Source organism: Stenella coeruleoalba (assembly GCF_951394435.1).
Source record: "Stenella coeruleoalba genome assembly, chromosome: 19".
Taxonomy (NCBI): Eukaryota; Metazoa; Chordata; class Mammalia; order Artiodactyla; family Delphinidae; genus Stenella; species Stenella coeruleoalba.
The window spans coordinates 8527626-8550722 of NC_137165.1; the positions used below are offsets into that span (position 1 = coordinate 8527626).

The window sequence follows — 23097 nt, forward strand, 5'->3', positions numbered from 1 at the left end:
GGAGGGATGGATTGGGAGTATGGGATTAGTAGATGCAAACTATTATATATAAGATGGATAAACAACAAGGTTCTACTGTATAGCACAGGGAACTATATTCAATATCCTGTGATAAACCATAATGGAAAAGAATATGAAAAAGAATGTGTGTGTGTGTGTGTGTATAACTGAATCACTTTGCTATACAGTAGAAATGAACACAACATTGTAAATCAACTATACTTCAATAAAATAAATTTTAAAAAAGAAAGAAGACAGGGTAGATAGAATGTAGATTTAGAATGAAGAGAAGTAGAGGGGAAGGTTGACACTGTAATGGTCTGAATTTGGAAAAGAGAAGTTGAATTTTATGCAAAGAGTGTGGTACTAACGTCCATGTATAATTCAGAACTTCAGCAAAGCAGAAGTCGTTTTCCCATCGAATTAGTTTATTTAGTGGATGTTTACTGAGCACCTACTATGTTCTAGGTGCTGGAGAGAGTGTGGTGAACAGGCCAGGCCAAATCCCTGCCTTTGTGGTACATCCTATACGGAAATAAAACAGGACTATGGGATGGCTTTCCCCAGCGGGTCAGGGAAGGGCTCTTTGAGAAGGTAGCATCTGAGCTGGAATCTGACTGATAGGAGGGAGCTAGCCATGGGAACATCTGAGAATGGGTAGTTCATTCATGACCTTTGCCAGAGTAGTCTGAATCAAGCCTGGTGGTCTCTTTCATTTTATTTTATTTTATTTTTTTCTCTATGAGTTAGGATGCAAAGTAAGGGTAAGAGGCACCAGGGTCCGGAAGGTGGCTTGAGAATGCGTAAGGTTTGGAAAGGGGAGGAAGCCAAGGGTAAGAAAACAATTGGAGAGCAGCATTGGGAATCCAGCTGAGACTGAATAACAGAATGTGTAAGGTGGCCACATTTTTGTCTGGAGAGAAAGGAGTGGAGAGAGGGAGTGAGAAAACTGGGAAGTGAAGAGATTGTGGTCAGATCATTATGTTGACATCTGAGATTTGAGAGGTGAATCAATTTTGGATGATACCTGGTGCGGTGAATTGCAAAGGGCTGGAAATGCAGGGACGTAACCAAAAAGCTGTGGAGTGCTGCGCTGTGGAAAGGAGCCTTTCTGCCCCCAGACCCCACGCTGCCCTCGAGGGCTGCTGCAGGGAGGAGAGAGGAGGGAAAGAGAAAGGGGAAGGAAGTTGTGGGTAAAAGGGAAGGAGGAGGGAAAAGACAATTTAGTCTTTTGTAGCCATTTCTCATGATAATTCTAAGACTTTGCAAGTATCTTTTATCGAGTTTGTTTGATTTTTTTTTCCAGCTTAATTCGGGGACAACAGGAGTGAATTTCTGGGTTTCTTTTCAAAGTACGGCCCCCTGGGCTTTACAGCAGGAGAATCTGAGTTTTTTCTTTTTTAAAAAATTTATTTATTTATTTTAGGCTGCTTTGGGTCTTCGTTGCTTCCCGGGGGCTTTCTCTAGTTGCAATGAGCAGGGGCTACTCTCCATTGCGGTGCGCGGGCCTCTCATTGCAGTGACTTCTCTCGTTGCGGAGCACAGGCTCTAGGCAGGTGGCCTTCAGTAGCTGCAGCATGCGGGCTCAGTAGTTGTGGCTCACAGGCTCTAGAGCGCAGGCTCAGTAGTTGTGACGCATGGGCTTTAGTAGTTGTGACGCATGGGCTTAGTTGCTCCGCGGCATGTGGGATCTATCCGGACCAGGGCTCGAACCTGTGTCCCCTGCATTGGCAGGCAGATTCTTAACCACTGCACCACCAGGGAAGTCTGAGTTTTTTCTTGAAGTACTAAGGTCACAGCAGAGGTGAGGGTTTGGGAGGATCATACCTTCAATTAGTGGGGTGGAGAAAGGGTTCCTATGGAAGATTCACGTTGGAGCGCGGACTCTAAAGAAACCTACTAAGAGAATGAGGCTATGGATGGCCGTGGCTGCTGAACACTGAGTGAAGGGTATAGTATTGGGCTTTGGAATTCACCCAGCACTTGAAATTGATCAATTGAGGTACCATGGTATAGACACTATAATAACTTGGATAGGACCTTTGGGATATATTTCTTTTCTTTTTTTTAAAATAAATTTATTTATTTTTATTTATTTATTTTTGGCTGTGTTGGGTCTTTGTTGCTGCACACGGGCTTTCTCTAGTTGCGGCAAGCGGGGGTTGCTCTTCGTCGCAGTGCACCGGTTTCTCATCGTGGTAGCTTGTCTGTGGCTCGCGGGCTCTACAGCGCAGGCTCAGTAGTTGTGGCTCAGAGGCTCCAGAGCACAGGCTCAGTAGTCGTGGCTCACGGGCCCAGTTGCTCCACGACATGTGGGATCTTCCCGGACCAGGGCTCGAACCTGTGTCCCCTGCATTGGCAGGCGGATTCTTAGCCACTGCGCCACCAGGGAAGTCCATTGGGACATATTTCTATAGATAAGACATAACATATGTTCATTTAGGTAAGTTACTAACAGGTTTGGTTATGTTATTTCCTTATATTTTCTTTGGATTTAATCTCCCCAACTTCCACCTTCTTAGGTCATTAATTTTCGTCTTCTTAATAAAACTACTTAAAAACTGCAGATGTCTTCTCTACTACGTTTTAGCTTACTTCACACATTTTGACATGTAGTATTTTTAGTGTTCTAAATATTTTCTAGCTTCTATTATTCCTTATTTAACCTATGAACCATTTAAAAGTATACTTTTAAAATTCCTAAATGTTGTTTTTTAAGTTATCTTTGTGTTATTGATTTTTAAATTAATATAGTCCATATAATAACACTCCTTGTTTTTGTGAGACTTGCTTCATGTAGCATATTGTCAGTTTTTATGAGTGTTATGTGTGTTTGTTAAGAATGTGTTTTCTGTTGGGTGTGGAGTTCTATATGTGGCCGTTAGACTAAGTTTTTTAATTGTGTTTAAACTTTACTAATTTCTCTCTTCTTGGTCTGTTGATTATTGAGAAGTGTCTTAAAATCTCCCAGTGTGTTTTCTCAAACTAAGTATGCATTCCTTAAAAATATAGTTTAGTTTTGCCTGTTGATGAATTTTTATATGAATGCCTCTCTTAATACATACCTTTTTGTGTATTTTTGCTCAGCATTACAATTTTAAGATTCACTCACATTACTTTGTGTTGATGTAACTCAGTTGTTCTCAAAGGGTGCTCTACAGACTCCTAGGGTTTCTTTAAGACCCTTTCATGGGATCCTTGAGGTCCAAACTATTTTCATGATTACTGAAGACTTTATTTGCCCTTTTATTGTTGACATTGGTACTGATGGTGTAAAAGCAACGGTGAGGAAAACTGCTGACACCTTATCGTGGGTAAAAGCAGTGACCCCAAACTGTACTGGTGGTCGTACTAATCCAGTTTCACTCCAGAATGTCCTTGGTAAAGCAGGAGGAATGATTGAATTTATTTCAGCTCTTGAGAACACATCTTTTAATATTCTGTGTGATGAAATGACAAGTATGCATAAAGCGCTTCTGCTGCATATTGAACTAGGATGGTTGCTTTGGAAAAAAGCACGTGTGTAGCTATTTGAGTTGCAAACTAAACTTGCTACTTTTTTTGATAGAATACCTTTTTATTTGATAGAATGGCTGATAGATAAGCTTTGATTAATTCACACTGGGGTATTTGGCAGATATCTTCTTGAAAATGAACAAAGTGAGCCTGTCATTTTAAAGGAAACAGTTGAATGCATTTGTTGACAATGATAAAATTTGAGTTTTCACATGAAAATTAGAATTTGTATCTGCCACTGTGCACTTGACAGCTTGTCAACACTTAAAACCTTCCTGATGAGAGATAGATGGCAATATTAATGAATGTGACTTTTTTTTTTAATGTCATATAGTGTGAAATGTCATCATTTGGAAGACTTGAACAATTCATCGAACCAGAGTTTTCCAAATGATGTGTACATGATGTTACAAAGTCATGCCTGGGTAAAAGATTCATTCACCTGTGCAAGCTTAGCCAATGGATTTGATGTATGTAACAGAGTATGAAAAGTTCACGGACAGGGTGTCAGATGCTACATTGCGTCTAATCTTTAAGAAATTCTTACTTGTCGAGTTTTGGTATAGTATCGAAGAGGAATATCTATAATTACATGAAAAGGCTGTTAAAGTACTCCTCCCTTTTCCAGTTAAATATCAGTGTAAGGCTAATTTCATGTGTTTCAGTCAAAACAACATCACAGTAGACTAAATGCTGAAACAGAGTGTTGAGTGTTTTCTATTAAGAAAATTGAGTGTTTTCTATTAAGCCAGACAATAAAAGATTTGCAAATATAAAACCGTACCACTCTTCTCACTTTTATTTTGGAAAACAAAAGGTTGTTTTTCATAAGAAATGTTATTTATCGTGATTTTTAAATGAATAAATACACATTTAAAAACTATGTATGTACGTATATTTGTATAAAAATATATAAAACACAAGATCTTTAGGACCTTTAACAATTTCTAAGAGTGGTAAAGGGCCCTGAACTATAAAAGTTTGGGTGTTTCGTTCCTTTTTGTGGAATGTAATGTTCCATTGTAAGATTTTTGCCCCAATTTATTTATCCTCTCAACTGTCTTTGGACATTTTATTTTTCCAGTTTGTGGCTATTATTGTACAAACAGTGCTTCCGTGAACAGTTTCGGACGTGTCCTGGTGCACATAAGCATGGCTTTCTAGAAGGTGTATAACTAGGAGTGGAATTTCTGGGTGATATAGGACATGCATATCTTTAACCCATATCTTCAGCTTTTCTAGATAATGCCTAAGTTAGTCAGATTCCAGCAGGAAACAGAAGGCCCTCTAACTAGGTATTCTGTGAATTTAATAGGGGGACGATTTACAAACATGTGAATAGAGTTTAGAAAACAGATGCAGAAATGTCGCAGTATCCCAGCACTAGTGATGGCTGAGAGCCCTGGACCCATCTTCATCTTTAAAGGAACAAAGAGCTGTTACCTCAGCTGGGAGAGGATGCCACGTGGAGAGGGGCTTCCTGGTAGGAATTGTGGCCGCCTTTAGAGGGAAGCAGACAACTAGCAGGGAGGGGCCTGGGGGATAAACATCCTGACTTCATTCTCCCCCTACCCTCAATCTCCTGCTGCCTAGCTCAGTTTGAAGCCAGAGGAGAAGGGAATCTGGTGATATATTTCTTAGGGTCAGCCTCAGTTCCATTTGGAATTTAATTTTGTGTGTGGTATAAGGTAGGGGCAAGGTTAACTTTTTTCCCCCAAATGGCGATTCAGTTGACCCAGTGCCATTTACTGAAACGTAGCCCTCTCTGCACTGCTCTGAAGCGCCACCTTTGTTGTAAATCAGATGCTCATAAATGTGTGCTTGACGACCTGTTCTGTGTCGTGGGTCTCTGTGCCTGTCCTTGGGCTGACACCACATTGTCTTGATTATTACAGCTTTAGACTATGGCTTGGTGTCCAGTAGGGTAAGTTCTCTCATTTGTGTTCTTTAGGATTGTTCTGGTGTTAGGTGCTTTGCATTTCAGTATAATTTCAGAACCCACTTGTCAGTTTTTCACACACACACACACACACACACACACACACACACACACACACACACAAAACCTTATTGGAATTTTTATTGGGTTTTTGCTGATTCGATAGTTCATTTTGGAGGAGAAATGAGATCTTTACAATATCTGTTCATCTAGTTCATTTATTTGGTTCTTAATTTTTCTCAATATGTTTTAGGTTTTTTTTGTAGAGGCCGTGTATATCCTTTGTTGGATTTATTTTTTGTAGGATTTATTTTTAGGTGTTTGTTTGTTGTTTGTTTTTGCGGTAAGCGGGCCTCTCACTGTTGTGGCCTCTCCCGTTGCGGAGCACAGGCTCCGGACGCGCAGGCTCAGCGGCCATGGCTCACGGGCCCAGCCGCTCCGCGGCACGTGGGATCTTCCCGGACCGGGGCCCGAACCCGTGTCCCCTGCATCGGCAGGCGGACTCTCAACCACTGCACCACCAGGGAAGCCCTAATTTTTATTTTTTTAATAAATTTATTTTATTTATTTATTTTCGGCTGTGTTGGTTCTTCGTTGCTGTGCTTGGGCTTTCTCTAGTTGCAGTGAGCGGGAGCTACTCTTCCTTGCGGTGCACAGGCTTCTCATTGCGGTGGCTTCTCTTGTTGCGGAGCACGGGCTCTAGGCTCGCAGGCTCAGTAGTTGTGGCACACGGGCTTAGTTGCTCCACGGCATGTGGGATCTTCTGGGACCAGGGCTGGAACCTGTGTCCCCTGCATTGGCAGGCGGATTCTCTAGCACTGCGCCACCAGGGACACCCTAAGTGTTGTTTTTAAATTGTTACCATTAGGTAGGAATACAGTTGCCATGTTTTTTTACAGTTAACTTTTGTATATTGACATTATATTCACCAACCTTACTAAGTTTATTAATTGATTATAATAGTTTAGCTGAGGATTCTTTTGGATGTCGTGTTGAACACACTCATGTTGTCTGCAGATAATGACATTTTTATTGTTTGCTTTCTAATTCTTGTACATTACTTTATTGCATTGTCTAAGAAGTGTAAATGTTTGTTGAATAGTAGTGGTTATTGGAGGCATCTTCGTATCATTCCCGATGTCAGAGGGAAAGTTTTCAATATTTCACTATTAAGAATGACTTGTTTTCTTTTGAATATTTTTTTATTAGATTCAGGGAAGTTTCCTTTTGTTCCTAGTTTTTATCCCGCATGGATGAATTTTTAGAAATACTGATTGGTTGTTAATTTATCACGTTTTTCCAGTTTCTGATCAGGTGATAGTGTGATTTTCTGGTTATTTTGTTATTGTAGTGAATTATATACTATATTTTTTAGTGCTAAGACTAACCTGGCAAAGACCAAGTATTCTTTTTATGTATTACTGGATTCCTGGATTTTGTTTGCTGGTATTTTGTTTAGAGTTTTTGCATCTATATTCATAAATGAGATTGACTTAAAAATTTACTTTCTTATGATGTCCTTGTCATACTTTGCTATCAAGATTATGCTGGCTTTATAAAATGAATCATGGAATGTTTTATCTTTGTATCTTCTCTGGAAGAGCTTGGATAAGATTGATGTGATTTCATTTTAAAATAATGATATAGTTTCGTTTGTGGGGACGTTTTCCTTTCATAGATATAGAATTTTTCAGAATAAAAATTTTTGGTGTCAGTTTTGATATTGAGTTTTTCTGGAAATTTGTCTATTTCGTGTAAATTTTCAAATTTATTGGCATAGTGTTGTTCATAATACCCTCTTTTTTCCTGTAGGATTTGTAGTGATGTCCTCTCACTCCTGATACTGATAATCTGCTCCACCCTTTTTAAAATGAGCCTCACCAGAGCTTTATCAATTTGACTAATCTCAATCATCTCTTTTAATTACTTGAGCATATTATTGTGCAAGATAATAATCCAAGGCAATAAAAGTAGCCTCACAGGGAATCCACATATTATCTTGGATTCTAGTCACAACTGTTGCCTTACGTGCCACCTACTGTATATAAAATTGTGAAGTTAATTTGAGGCTCTGCATGACACCAAGCTAGTCCTAGAGTTTTGCTCTGGGCAGGCAGTTAGATGAAGGGGATCGAGCACGTGTAGATCAGTCAGGGATTTACATCCTTCCCAACTGGGCTTTGGGCTGGTCTATTTCTGGTATACTCTAAACTCTCAGGGTGTAGCAGTTAGGGTTCTAGCTGAACGCCTGGGGTATTTACCCTCCTCCGGAGTGGCTTTTTTTTTTTTAAAAAAAAAAAAAACAAAACAAGGTCTGCTGTGCTGTTGAATTTCCCATAGTCCGGATTTTGTTGATTGCATACCTGTGGTGCCTTCTGTAAACTGGTAGTTGGATGCGGCGGCTTGATCTGATTCAGATTCAGGACGCACAGGATGCCAGCTGTCTCTCAGTTTACAGTGTTGAGATGGATCAGTGACTCAGTTTGGGCTTCATCAGGTTGATTTGTGCTTTCGGAGTGTCTACCTTCACCCGAGGGTTTTAGAGCCGGTGGTGGGCACTGTCCTGATCCATCATTTCATTAGGAAGCAAAATGGTGATAGTCTAATGTCATCATTCCTTCTGTTATTATTAGCTTGATGAATTTTTTTTTTAACTCAATGTGTATTACAACACCTCCCCGCCCCAACCAGGCACAGACAGTTTTCTTCAAGTTTATGTTTGATTACTGTTCTCTTTACAGAATTTTGACCTTTTTTCCTCCCTAAGGAGCAATGATTAATATTTTAGTTATCTTTTCTTTGCTCTCCATGTTCCTCTTTCCTCTGTGTATTTTTTAAATTGGTTTTATCTTTGTGCCTTCTTTTTCTTTTATTATTTACCTTTGTTTTATCTTTCTTTAAGAGTCCATGTTGTATTACATTCTGTTGCAGCCATAAATCTATTCCCTAAAGTTTTCTTTCAGCTTATTTTGTAGAGAATGTCCAGAGGTCATTTCTCTCTCTGAATATTCTGGAAGATGATCTTTTCCTTATTACATAGGGTTGTTGTTGTTTTTTTGTTTGGTTGGTTTGGTTTTTGCGGTACGTGAGCCTCTCACCGCCATGGCCTCTCCCGCTGCGGAGCACAGGCTCCGGACGCGCAGGCTCAGCGGCCATGGCTCACGGGCCCAGCCACTCCGCGGCACGTGGGATCCTCCCGGACTGGGGCACGAACCTGCGTCCCCCGCATCGCCAGGCGGACTCTCAACCACTGCGCCACCAAGGAAGCCCTGTTGTTGTTTTTTAAATACACATGTGAATTTTATCTAGGTGTGGTGTTTGCAAATGGTGTGAGCGACCTATTCTTTCTTCTCTTCCTTTCCTTTTTGGGCGGCGGTCTGATTTCTTCTGAGAGCAGCGGTCGGGGTGTAAGTTGGGGTGATGCTCCCAGTTCAATCCCCTGTTCCTAATGAGAGACTGTTGTATCTGCTCTATTGCACTGATATCTATACCTGCCTCTGTTTCCTGGTTCTCTAATCCTTCAAAGCTATGAAGTAATAATGTATATGCATATCCCTGTTTTCTTAGACTGAGGCCTGACCCTAAAGGATAGCAACATTTCCCAATACTGGATAGGAGATGGGCATTCCCGGCAGAGGGGTCGGCATATGGAGAAGCCTGGAGGCAGAAAGCAGCACAGACTGTTGGGAAAATTTCAAGGTTGTTTTGGTGCTAGTTTTTTTTTTGTTTGTTTGTTTTGTTTTTACATCTTTATTGGAGTATAATTGCTTTACAATGGTGTGTTAGTTTCTGCTTTATAACAAAGTGAATCAGTTATACGTATACATATGTTCCCGTATCTCTTCCCTCTTGCATCTCCCTCCCTCCCACCCTCCCTATCCCACCCCTCTAGGTGGTCGCAAAGGTGCCAGTATTTTTGTATAATACCTGTTACTTGGTGTCTTAAAGCCTTCGCAAACTTCTTCAAGGCTTTGCAGTTCTTCAAAATGTTCTCGTGGCTTTAGGATTCCAGTGTTTCCAACTGTTCAGTAGGCACTCATTCTCCTGGGCTCCCTTATTGTAATGAATCTCCTTTTAACGTGCCACAATCTCAATATGTTAAAAGGGGATTTAGTATCTTTCCCCACAAATCAAATGATTTTTCCCGTCCACTTGTTACTTTTCCATCTCTAAAGCTTGACAACCTTGGAGTCATGTTTAACTTGAGGACCTTGGAGTCATCTTTACCTTGAGGCTTGAATGGTTTTGTCTATTCAGAGTCCTGACTGCTGTTGAATCTCCAGCCCGCTTTCTTCATGACTCATCCCAGCTCCGTTTTTGTCTTGTTCTTCTCTCCTGTAGGCCTGTTACTGTGCCTGGAGAGGTCTCTGCCTCCTGCTGCCCACCTCTTGCCCCTTCAGTCTCTTCTCCATATGGCTGCCAGGTTTATGCGGTTTCAGGAATGCCTCTTTCCTTCCATCACTCTTCTCTCCAGGACCTCTGATACCTGATCCCCTAGAGTGGACAAAATCTGCCCGTCTGGGCTCTTTTCCCTCACCTTCCACAGAACAAATTGTTGTCAGCTAGACTGCACTTCACTCTGCCGTGGATATACCCGGCCACCAAGTTTTACATTCTTACTATTTTATTTTATTTTTTTAAAATTTTAAATATTTATTGATTTGGCTGTTCCAGGTCTTAGTTGCGGCATGCAGGACCTTTGTTGCGGCACGCGGGCTCTAGTTCCCTGACCAGGGATCGAACCTGGGCCGCCTGCATTGGGAGCACTTAACCACTGGAGCATCAGGGAAGCCCCACGTTCGTACTATTTTAATAGGAATTCCTTTATCCGTCCTTTTAACCTACTAGTCTTTAAAAAGAACATCAGAGACCCTCTAGGTCTGGACTTAGTACCTAGTTGTACGGTTTCCGACAAGATGGCCATGACCTTCAGTGGGGTTTGTCGTGTGTTCCGCTCCAGAGTTTCTCTGTTTAAAAGGCTTGTTCATCTTTCTTTTTTTGTATCACTCTCTTTTCAGTGCCTTATATTATGTCTTGTTTGCTTAGTGTATCTTTATTGTCCTCATCCCCTAGAGCGTATAAGAAGGTGCTTAGTATCTTCCTCATGTATTCAAATGCTTAATGAGTTTACTTTGAACTTAAGGCCTCCAGAGAAATTAGCAACACATCGCCCTCCTTCCGTGTGACTTGGGGAGGACAAATGTGGTACAGTACTGGTTTCAGCGCAGGAGCCCAACATTTGAGCTAATTTTCAAGATAGAAGCTTAGCTTATTAAGCACTTCAGTTTACTATTTCCACTTAAACCTCTATTACTGCTTCGCTTTGGCAAGCATAGGATACTGATGATTATTCAACCTTGTTTTTTTGGTGAGATTTACCCATCTCTGTAATCTTCGTCCTCAGAAAAGTCCCCAACACATGATAGACACACACGTTGGAATGATTTCTGATTGCAAATGTCCTCATTAGGATCTGTTACCATGCCGTACATGCTACGGGATGTTAAACGGAATTGGCGTATTTTGACTTCCTTGGAGGTTTTGGGGTTTTTTGTTTTGTTTTGGCAGTCTGTAATTATTCTCCTCTTACAAAAGAGTGACGTGCAGAATTTGTAGCTCCACGATCGACTCTTATCTCATTTTTGAAGGAAAAAGTGGAAGTTGTATATATAACAATTGATTGAGATGTGTAGTTACGATTTGTCAAATTTCCTGTGTATAAATTAAACTCAATAAAAAATTAAAATGTTGAGATTGCCTCTCCTTAGTTTTCTCGCCCTTAATAAAATCTGTTTTTATTGTCTCTCGTTGCCTTTTTGTCCTGTGGGTGGCAGAGAGAGGCTGGCCTAGTTAGACTAGAGACTAGGTGGAAGGTGCCAGGCTGCTGGGTGGGTGGCCTGAGAGCCAGCCCGGGTTCTTGGAGGTCTGATGCGGACACGAGAAAGCCAACGGCTTCAGGCCCAGCGGTCACCCAGGGAGGGGCAAGTAACTACTGTGGCCTCAGGCAAACAGTAATCAGTTTAGCAATCAGGCAAACAGCCCAAATCAGTGAGCTCAGGGCAGGGCCCTTGCTTGCCTTTGTCTTATTCCCAAGCGCTAATCTAGGTAGGAAGTGCATTCCACATCCGAGCCTCCGTTGGGAGGGAAGCAAAGATAAAGGAGAACAGCTGCTGAGGTGGTTCTGATCACTTAAACTTTTTTTTGGCCGCCTTTCTCCTTTCAGCATCATTCACTGCAACGTTCAGAATAGAGTGGGCTCGACAGTGCCTCCTGGTGGCCACTGCCAGGACTTTCAGCCTTTCTGAACACAGCTTGTTGGTTAGAAGCCCCTCGGTACTGCCTGGGGAGCTGAGCACCATTGGTCCTCGGCCTTTTCTAAGATCCTCTTGCCTTTAGATTTAGAATCACCCGAAGTAAAGGGTCTGCTTCCCGGTGCAGCTGAGGTGCCTTCAGCCCCACCAGGACTGGAGCATCTAGCAGCAATCCTAACCGCTCTTGATTTTCCATAATTCCCAGAGTCAGTTCTCAGAAATCATTCCATGTGAATTAAAAAAACCCCAAAGGCAAAAGTGCTCCTAGTATTAATTCTGAGCAATGATTACCCTACTGATGAGGAAGGTTTTTATCTTCTAGACTAGTGGCTCTTAAAAATTTTTGAGGGCCCCCCAAGAGCTTTTGTTTATATTTCATGATATTTACTGTGTTTAGAAAGTAAAACATAGATTTTAAATATTTATCAACTCATTTAAAACTAAACCTATAACAAGTTGACATAAATGATTTTTATGAAAAAAACCCCTATATTTTCCAAAGCAAAAAAAATTAGAAGAGTAAAAATGTTTTACACTTAAAAAAAAAAACTCTTTAATAATAACCTTTCCAGATAATTGTGGATATTCTCCTTTGATACTGTACCCAAACTTGGCCACCGGTATTTCCTTAAAGATGAGTTGCAATGTGGAATCTGAAACTACCTTAATGAACGTTTCATACCTCGTACACTCATGAGAGAATGAGTGTGAAAAAGCAAATGACATGTTGTTTGAATAATGACCCGTGGCTTCATGAAGCCATGAAGCATATATTATTATTTCCATTTGACAGATGAGGGAATTGAATCTAGGAAGTACCACTTAATAGGCTCTCTGTAGGAGAACTGCTTGTGGTTTGGAATTGCCCATTATGGGTGAGATTTAATTTTAGGGATAGATTAATTGTGCAAATGATAAAGGTCCCCTGTTCAAATTACTGTGTGGTTTGTCTCCTGATTGGATCCTGTGGATATATGCAGTTGTTTTTTTTTTTAACACTGTATTTTATTTTTATCTATTCTAGACATATTCTGGACTCTTCTGTGTAGTCATAAATCCTTACAAGAATCTTCCCATTTACTCTGAGAATATTATTGAAATGTACAGAGGGAAGAAACGTCACGAGATGCCTCCACACATCTATGCCATATCTGAATCTGCTTACAGATGCATGCTTCAAGGTAACTGGAAATGTTAGAATGCTACTCAGAATTTCTTAAATATAATTTGGGTTTTTTTAGAATGCCTCAATCTTTTCTACAGAGGGCTTTACTTTTTTTTTTTTTTTTAAGATTAGAAAGAAAAGTGATAGATGTTTATTGTAGAAAAATTATGAATTCTTAAGATTAGACTAGGCAATATGACCATCTTCTATAGGCATCCGGTAAGTATGCTTGGGGCTTCATAAATACTCCATGTTAATTTTTCTGTTAAGAAGCATCTAGTTTTTATATATATTTGATCTCTCCACCACAAGCCAGTATAATCAAAGCTCTACTGCATTCGTTTTTAAAACCAACAGGAAGAATAATAGAAAAGGTGGATGCATCATTGGGGAAAGAAAGATTATAAAATATTTTTTATTTAAATGCATGAAAAAGGACCCAACAAAAGTTAAACAGCATGTGTGGAGTTGGTGGGTTTTGATTGTTTCCTTTTTGGGTTTTGAATGAAATATAAATTTGAAGAGTCCTTAATTGGAATTATGGCTTCAGACGCAATGATTTATGGAGGAATTTTTTTTGAAAACTAGAACGGAGCAGTTTTGAATGCATTTAACATTACTGAGTAACAAGACTGCATTTATTTTTTTTTCCTTTTAAATTTTTTTAAATTTTAATTTTCTTGAAGTATAGTTTGATTTGCAATGTTGTGTTAATTTCCGGTGTACAACAAAGTGATTCAGTTATATACATATACATGTTCTTTTTCTTTTTTTCTTTTTTTTTATTTTGGTCACGCCACATGGCTTGTGAAATCTCAGTTCCCTGACCAGGGATGGAACCTGGGCCCCGGCAGTGACCCCGGTGGCCCCTAACTACTAGACCACCAGGGAACTCCCTTATATATTCTTTTTCCTTCTTTTCCATTATGGTTTATCACAGGATATTGAATATAGCTCTCTGTGTTATACAGACTGCATTTAAACGTGGGACTTCCTAGCACTATGTGAAATCTTCTATAGTAACTCTCCCTCTCTCTCCTTTTATTTTTTTAAAAATGAATTCTGTAAAGTAAAATAAAATCTACGAGGTCTTCAGGAAGCAGAGTATGCTGCATCCACCTGTCATCAAATCTCAGGTCCTGGAAAGGCTGCCTGGGTGCTGGGTCTAAAGGGTAGTGTGAGGGAGTTAATACCCATTTCCTAGTCAGGTATCATCTGGATTCTTCTTATATACCAGGTCATTGGAGGCAAACAGGAGGTGCTTTAGGACTAGAATAGTGGCATCGATGGGTAAGAAGATGTTCAGAGTCCAAAATGAGCTTAGGCTTAAAAAAGATTCAATTTAATAACCCTTTCTAAGGTTCAGAGCCAAGAATGTTAAGAAATGGCCATGACGGTGGTAAACTGCAGTCAGGTGACGGAGAAGGAAAATCATCAGCTTTTGTTTTGTGTCTCATTCTGTGTCTCCCTTAAGAAGAATGATCTTTACATGCAGAAAAGTATTTGTATGAATGAGCAAACTGCCTTATATGGGAGAAGAAATTGGCCAAAGTACACTCCTCCTCTGATTGAATCCATATTGTCTCTTCTAAACAAATACATTCTCACAGCTGAGACTATCGAACCCCTGTTCTTTGAAGTATTATATAGAACAGGAGTTTCCAGAAGGCGGGGATGGTCTCACATTATATAATTCTAATTTTTAAAAAGAGGAAGAGGCTCCCCTTTATATTAAGATCAAGAGCTCCCACTCTTGATCTATACCTGCCAAGAAACATTCTAGAATCTACTGTTAATAGTCTAGAAACAGCATGAACATATTCCTCACATTACTTTACACTGAGTAGGAAGGGGAATATAGTAGACAGTGTTATCAGAGAATTAGGACTTCTCCATGGCGTTCCATGGCCCCTGTGATCTCCTCGTGGTTGGATGCTGCAAAGTTGTGCCTGAGATGCTGGTTAATGATAGAGGTTGGCCAGGCGTCAGGGTGTGCACCAAGGGGTTTGTGCCCTTTCCAACATTCTAATCAACATACTTGAAGACATAGGATGCATGCCTGTAAAATTTATAGATGACATGAAACTGGGAGGAAAAAGAAATACATTTGATGAAAAGAAACAGAGTTTTTAAAAGCTCTTGACAGGTTGAATGGTGAATTGACTCTAGTTAAGAGGGATGAATGTTAATGCCCCACTACTGGGTTTCCAAACCAACTGTATGAATACAGAATGAGGAAGATGTGGCTTACCAGTATATGGTATTATTAATATCATCACTAATGCTAGAATGAACCTGTATTGAATATTATTATGTGCCAGGCACTGGGCTAAATGCTTTATGTGTATTATTTAATCCACAACAATCCTATAAAGTAAATAGAATTACTGTCCCTATTTTGCTGAGGCACAAAAAGTTAAATAATTTGACCAAGAAAATGTAAATAGTAAGAGGTATATGAACGAGGATTCAAAACCAAGGCAACGTGACACATTCTTATCCACAATCAAACTGCCACGTGAACGTTAAAAGAATTAGTTGATAGTTTTGATTATGTAATAATTTAAAACAGACAATAAAAAACAAAAAAAACACCCCACTCTAACCAATTCTGCTGTATTTTGTTCTATAGGTAGGGGGCTACCTGCTGATATAGGGTACAACACAGTCGGGTGGGACGTCTGCTAGAGCAGTCAGACAACAGTCAATAACAGCAACTGCTCATGAAGCTCAGACCAGCTACCGATGCTTATCCGTCTAGGTTTTCAATTACAGTCGTGAGCAAATAGCTAAACGTCAGTGGGCCTACGAAGAGGACCTGTAGCTGACAGGACCATGTGGAGGATTCAGAGCAGATGGTCCTACTGAACAGAGTTTGGTTTTTTAACACAAAAAAACAGAAGAGAGCTTACTTTTTTCCCTTAACTTTAGATTCTAGGGGATATTGCATCAATAAAATGCAGAGGGACTTCCCCGGTGGTCCAGTGGTTAAGACTCCGTGCTCCCAGTGCAGGGGGCATGGGTTCGATCCCTGGTTAGGGAATGAAGATCACAACGTGCCGCGTGGCACGGCCCCCCCCCCCCCCAAAGCAACCAGTGGGACTTTGGAAAAAAAAAATGCAGAGTGTGCCTGGCACATAGTAGTTGTTCAAGAAATATTCATTGACTGCATGCGTCAAAGTAGAGTTCTTGGACATATACTTGCTTGCAAAAGTCATCAACTCTGAAAGCATGGGATAGCAGAATTGACATAATTGGACTAAAGCAATGAATTGGAAGACCGACTCAAGGAGTTCTTCCAGAATACACAGCAAAAAGAAACTGACGGAAATTATGGCAGAAAGAGTAGGAAACGTGGTACAGACTCTCCATATCTGCAGACTCTCAGGGGCCATGAGAGAAGTGATGTTTTTGAAAAAGTTCACCAGAGCTGAAGAAGGACTTGAGTCTTGAAGCTGAGAGGGTCCCCTAGTGCCAGGCAGGAACCTTGAAAGGAGACACATGCCTGGTCTAACGCAGCGTGGTGTGGATAGGGCGACATCAGGTGATCTCGGTGGAGAGGGCGTCAGTGGGCTCAGACTTCTCATTCACAGTCCTGCGTGTTAGAAACTGAACGCAGCACACTGAGACCTGTGCCCGGTAGGTAATCACGCGAGGGGACCTAAGGCCATTACTATTCCAGGCTCCCCCAGCACCCCGTGTGCGCCTCGTCCTCTGCCCCTCCCCGTGGCCGTCCACCCCAGCCAGCTTCCACTCAGTAGCAGCCAACACGGCCACCCACCTTCTGTTGACCTAGACGGATGTAAAGGCAAATTTTGCTGTTAACAGTAGTTGCGGGACGGGGGCGGGGGGGGGGGGGCCCATGCGTATCTAAGACCTGAGATTCTACCTTCTTCCTGGAGTCTTAGAATGAAATCCACATCTCCTTGTTCTTTTGTTTCCCGGTCACATCTTCGTTTTCCGTAATGCTCTCTTTTCATTTCTGCCTCAGGTAACTCCCAGTCTGTGATGTGCAAACTTCCCTATGTGTTCAATGTCTTCGTCAAGTGTTTTCTTTTCCTCCGGGCTTTAACTGAAACTTGGCTTTCCCCTGAGTATGGGCCCTCCACTCCGATCCTATACGCTAGGAGATGGGGTCAGTGTCCTTACTCGCAGTGCATCTGCTGGACTATTAACAAATACTCTTTACCCCTTGAAAACACTGCCCCTCCTCTGCCTGCCCCTCATCGCTTGTAGCAGCATTCTTCTGGGTCCCCCTCCTCCCTCCTCCTCCCCTCCCTCCTCCTCCCCTCCCTCCTAGTGCGTCTGTCTGGCCCCCAACACGGCTGTCGTTTCCTCCCTGCCTCAAGCCCTGCCATAACCCTGTGTTACTTCCTAGTTTTTCGTGAACAGCCAGCCCCCGGTCTCTTAATCTCCTCTTAATCTTCTTCCCTTCTGACTTACGCTGCTGACACCCTAGACTGTGCCACCTTCTGAAATGATCTTATTTTTCAAATATTTCAGAAATTCTATTGCAAAATCCTTCCGTCCTGGCAGTGCAGTCAGCAAGTCTCCTGACCATGTTCTTTGACTCCGTTTAGATCTTGGGTCCAAACGCTGTTCTCCTTTTCCCCTGTGGATTCTCAGAACTGCCTTGACTTTCTTCCTTGTGTAGTTTACATTTTATAGTCTGTCATTTCAGCGTCTTCTGTCAGTATCCTACGCCCCCTGTCCCTTTGTTCTTTTGTTACACTTATTTGGCAAAATTCTCACCCTGAGTCAGTCAAGACATTTGTCTTTTTTTAAGGCTCTTCCTTGGGTTGCTGATACCTCTGGAGTCTTCTGTTCATACAGCTGAACAGATCAATACTCCTGTTAATTTTGTGATCATGAGCCCAGACTTCACGCAGAACACTGCTTCCCTGATTGTCAATTAAGATTATAACCTCACTCTCCCTAATGATTGTCTCAAGCCCCTGCCCACTTCAGCTCCCTAGGTCCCTGCGTCCCCTTCTCCTCCCCAGCTGGTGGCTTCTTCCCCTGATCCATGGAGAAATTAGAAGCCACCAGAGAGGAGCTACCGCAGCTTCCTGAGCCAGATTTACAAACCGTCCTGTCCTGCGCCCACTCCTGTGAAGGCCGTCTTCCCAGCTCCTTCACCTCTGATGCCCATCCCATCTCTCCTAGGAATCCGTCTCAGGAAGCTCACAGTGTTGACTGTCTTCTGCTTCCCTTTTTAGAGGCTCCTAATGTTAGCATTAAATGTGCTGAAGTTTTCCCCGTTACTTTAAAAAAGAAAATTCTCTCTTCCATCCTCTCCTTCCCTTCACAGCCATGTTTCTTGAAAGCATCTGCAGGTTGGTGGGTAGATATGGTTGGTGGTAGGAACCTGTGAAAGCGCTCCTGTTTTCTCAGGGAAAGGTGAAGCAGGGTCCCAGCTGAGAGTGAGGCGGAGGGAGCAGAGATGGGAGATTTAAGAGAGGAACAGTGTGACATAATTCTCTAGAAGACTCAGATAATACTTCCATTTATGCCATTGACATTGTGTCACATACTTAACAGCTATTGGAAATACAGGGGAAATGTGACCCACAATTATAGAGGGAGCTTTAATGTGTTTCTCTCAGAATTTGAGATAAGTAGGGAAAAGAAAGAGTATAAAGAATGTGATCAACAGTATTTAGCAAGCTTGAATTGGAAAATGTGTATACAGTACTGCTGCCCATCGAGCAGAAAACATTTACAACCTTGGCTTGTAATTTTGATGCTAAGTCACCAATAAAAATCTCAAATCAGGCCACGTTCTCTGACCACAGTGCAGTAAGACAAGGTATTAACAGATTTCCACTTGGGTTTGTTTTGTAGGAGTTTTGTTTAATGAGTTCTTCTTACTCTTTTTGCTGTTAGCCATTCATCTATATGACTTTTTGGTAAAAGAAGAAATCAAAACTGCTATTACAGATTCTTTAGAAGTTAACCACAACAAAATATCACATGTAAAAAATTGATGGCTTAAGGCAAAAACTGCTTTAAGAAAGAATTCATAGCTATAATTTTTTTTTTTTTTTTTTGCGGTACACGGGCCTCTCACTGCTGTGGCCTCTCCCGTTGCGGAGCACAGGCTCCGGATGCGCAGGCTCAGCGGCCATGGCTCACGGGCCCAGCCGCTCCGCGGCATGTGGGATCCTCCCGGACCGGGGCACGAACCCGCGTCCCCTGCATCGGCAGGTGGACTCTCAACCACTGCGCCACCAGGGAAGCCCCTATAAATATTTTTATTAGTAAACAAAAATTTATATACAAGCCTTTTTACTCACAAGATAGATAAAAGACAACTTTATGATAATTTATTAAGCTGTATTGTCTCATGAGCTTTTCTGTGTGTCATTTCACACACACGAAAGAAGTCCTTTAAAAGTACAGCCTGGATGTTAACTTAAGACTTCTTGTGATCATTTTGCAGTATATACAAATATTGAATCATGGTGTTGTACACCTGAAACTAATATAACGTTACATGTCAGTTATACCTCAATTTTTAAAAAAGTACAGCATGAAATGAACCTAAACAAGAGGAAAAACATAAAGTTGTTAAGTAAAACTTGAACTGGTTCCACAAAAAGACCGTAAAATAGACAAACAATTTGGCAAGTGTGACTAAGAGAGAACCACCAGAAAGAATAAAGGTTTTATAACACTATAAACAGAGACAAAATTGACTCAAAATAAGGTGGAAAACTTAGAACAATGCCAGTGGGAGAAATGGTAAAGATTGTCAGAGGTTTTACCTTTATGTCTCAAAGACACAAGGCCCAGATCATTTTAGTGGTGAAGTCTATCAAATCTCAAGGACTAGATAATTCCTGTGTTATCTAAATGGTTTTAGACCATTAAACAATGCAGAAGAGTCTGGATAACATCAAGATCAGAAATTGTCAAAGAACTTTGAATGCTTAAATTACTTTTTACTTTTTGTTAAAAAGTAATACGTGAAGATAGTTGAAACAAGCAAACACACCGTACAGCAAGGCTTACATTATAGAAAAAGAAACAAGAGATACCTGTCCTACCCCTGCCCATTCTGGATTTCCTCTTTAGAGGAAACCATATTTTAATCTGTTTCTTGTATATGTATATATTTCTAAGTAACAGGCTTGTGATATTCTTTCTTTCTTTTTTTTTTAACTTCCAGTGTTTTCTATAGACTTCCTATTATGACAGAAGAGTTTTTAACTGCCCGCCCCCATCTTCCTGATAGGAGTCAAATCAACATTTTTTGGCATTTTAGTATTCAGCATTTAAACTATTTCTCCTATGATCACATTTCCTTTCTTACACAATTTGCTGTTTTCCCTGGGGTTAGTAATTTTCCTATTTGGGGGGAACAGAGTAGTTCTGCAGTTGCTACATTGATTTGACAGAACTACAAGTCTTCTTTCAATACGTAGACAAGCATCCCATAATTTATCAGTGTCTTTCCTCCCTTGGAGGCATACCTCTGGGGACCCTTTATCCTCCAGTCTGTACTTAGCGGTCTTCAGACTTGCCTTTGCCTGCGCTCTGGAAATTCCTTGCTTCTTTCTGTGGACTGCTGGATCAAAGGGTATGTGTGTTTTGAGGATATGTGTGTTTTATTTTTGGCCTCGCCTTGCGGCATGCGGGAGCTTAGTTCCCCGACCAGCAATCAAACCCGTGCCCCCTGCAGTGGAAGCACGGAGTCCTAACCACTGGACCACCAGGGAAGTCCTCCTTGCTTCTTTCCGTAGTTGTATTTCTTAATTTATGGATTCCATACGCTGTTGTTTTGGATGGAGAATAACCTCCAGTAGCTTCCTGAGAAACAATGGAAATAACCAGTTGTTCTACGAATAAGTAATTCCTTAAAAGGATGGCTCATTTATATAGTGGGATCCTGAGCAGCAGTCTTGAAATGATGTCTGACACACCAAGGGATGTCCTAGTATAATGAGCACATATACTACCCCTCTCTTGCTTTAAGAATAAGTTTTTTGAGACTAGGACTGATATACCTCAAAATGTGAACCTTTAAAATGTAGGTTAAAGGATTCTTTTTGAAAAATGTTGCAACTGGATACAAGTTTCTTACATTAGGAGAAAGAAAAGCAAGGAAAACAAACCATCGTTTAAAAGGAACATCAAGGAAGGCTTCCAAAGGTCAGAAAACAGGTTAACACCAAATACAGCGGCAAATATAAATACTTTTAACCCCCTGTAAATAACAGAGCCTAATATAATCATATGCCCCTTACAAGAGAGACATCTCAAAGTAGAAAAGGAATAGCAGTGCGGTGATGGGCATTTCCTCGGCCAAATGGGTACAAAAAGGGAGCACCAATTAAAGTCATCTCAAGTCTAAAGTAGACGTCACAGCAGAAACAGGGACAAAGGGCATTATTTTATGCCAGGAAAAGGAATGTTTTATAATGAATTACAGTTGCCTTGAATCTATGTATTGAATCTTATAATGTGGGAATACAGACAGTGGGAGACAGTAACACTCCTTACCCTGAGAGGCTGTCAAATGTAGGAAAACCCTTCCAGTGATTGTGTTACAGAGAACTGTTATCTCATTGAAGATACAGGAAAATAAATAAAGACAATATCATAGTGATAAGTGCTATGAAGAAAACTAAGAGGGTACAGGCATCAGAGTGAAGGGTTAGTGAGGGGATGAAACAGGGATTTCACTGGGTGATAAGTTTAAAAATGTACTTATTCTTTAGCCAGAAATATATATGGTAGCAGTAAACAAAAATAGGCAGAACCTGAATAAGAAATTGCAGAACTTTTTTAAAGTCTTAAAGGTAGAGGCACAGCATGTTGCTGGATGGGAAAACTAATATATACAATTTTAGTAGGCATCATTTGCATACAGTAATATTCAGCCTTTTTAGTGCATAGTTTTTTGACTTTTGACAAATGCATATAGTTGTGTAACGACAATCAAGGTATAGAACAGTTCTATCTTCCCCCCAAATTTCTACACTCTCCTTAGGGTAATTCCCTCCCCTCTAGTCCATGGCAACCACTGATTTTTTTTTTCCTTTGTCACTATAGTTTTGCCTTTTCCAGAACATCATGTAATCGTACACAAGTTAGCCTTTTAAGGGTGGCTTCTTTCACTAACATAGTACATTTGAGCGTCATCCACCAATACTTCACTCCTTTTTAGTTCTGAGTAGTATTCCATTGGATGCATGTTCCACAGTTTATTTATTCGCTTACCATTCGAAGGGCATTTAGATGGTTTCCAGTTCTTGGCAGTAAAGACACTAGAAACATTTGTATACAGGTTTTTTGAGTGTAAGTTTTCATTTCACTTGGCTCAATACCTAGGAGTAGGATTGCTCGGTCACGTGGTAGGTGTATGTTTAACTTTATAAGAAATTACCAAACTTTTTCCAAATGGCTGGGCCATTTTTCAACCTTACTAGCAATGGATGGAGAGTTCCAGTTCTGCATCCTGTCAGCACTTGGTATTGTCAGTTTTTTATTAAACTGTAGTCTCTCTGATAAGTGTGTAGTGATATTTCATTGTGGTCTTAAATTGCATTTCCCTAGTGACTAATGATATTAAGCATCTTTTGATGTGCTTATGCCACCTGTATGTCTTCTTTGGTGAAGTGTCCAAATCTTTTGATCATTTAAAAAAATTGGATGGTTTGTTTTCTTATTACTCTTTTTTTTTTTTGCGGTACGCGGGCCCCTCACTGCTGCGGCCCCTCCCGTTGCGGAGCACAGGCTCCGGACGCGCAGGCCCAGTGGCCATGGCTCACGGGCCCAGCCGCTCCACAGCACAAACCCGCGTCCCCCGCATCGGCAGGCGGACTCCCAACCACTGCGCCACCAGCGAAGCCCTTATTACCCATTTTTGAGAATTCTTTGTCCTTTTTAGTTACAGGTCCTTTATTGGGTAAGTGATTTGCAATTTTCTCCCACTCCATCTGTGATCCATCTTGAGTTAATTTTCATGTATGGTGCAAGGTATGGATTGAAGGTCATCGTTTTGCTTGTGGATATCCAGTTGATCTTGGCACCATTTGTTGAGAAGACAATTTTTTTCTCCAGTGAGTTGCCTTTTTCAGGATTCTCAGTTCCTTTGATCTGTATGTCTGTCCTTTTGCAGATATCATACTGTCTTGGTTACAATAGCCATATAGTAAATC

The 23097-nt window shown here is 41.0% G+C and overlaps 1 protein-coding gene across 4 annotated transcripts in view; it reads left to right on the plus strand.

Annotated features, from left to right (window-relative positions):
* The window catches only part of MYH10 (myosin heavy chain 10), a 153151-nt gene that overhangs the window by 26983 nt on the left and 103071 nt on the right, over positions 1–23097 (plus strand). For all 4 annotated transcript variants that reach the window (XM_079906023.1, XM_079906021.1, XM_079906022.1 and 1 more), the window contains one exon: positions 12791–12947. In XM_079906023.1, the coding sequence (XP_079762149.1) occupies positions 12791–12947 (157 nt within the window). The remainder of the gene's footprint in view (positions 1–12790; positions 12948–23097) is intronic.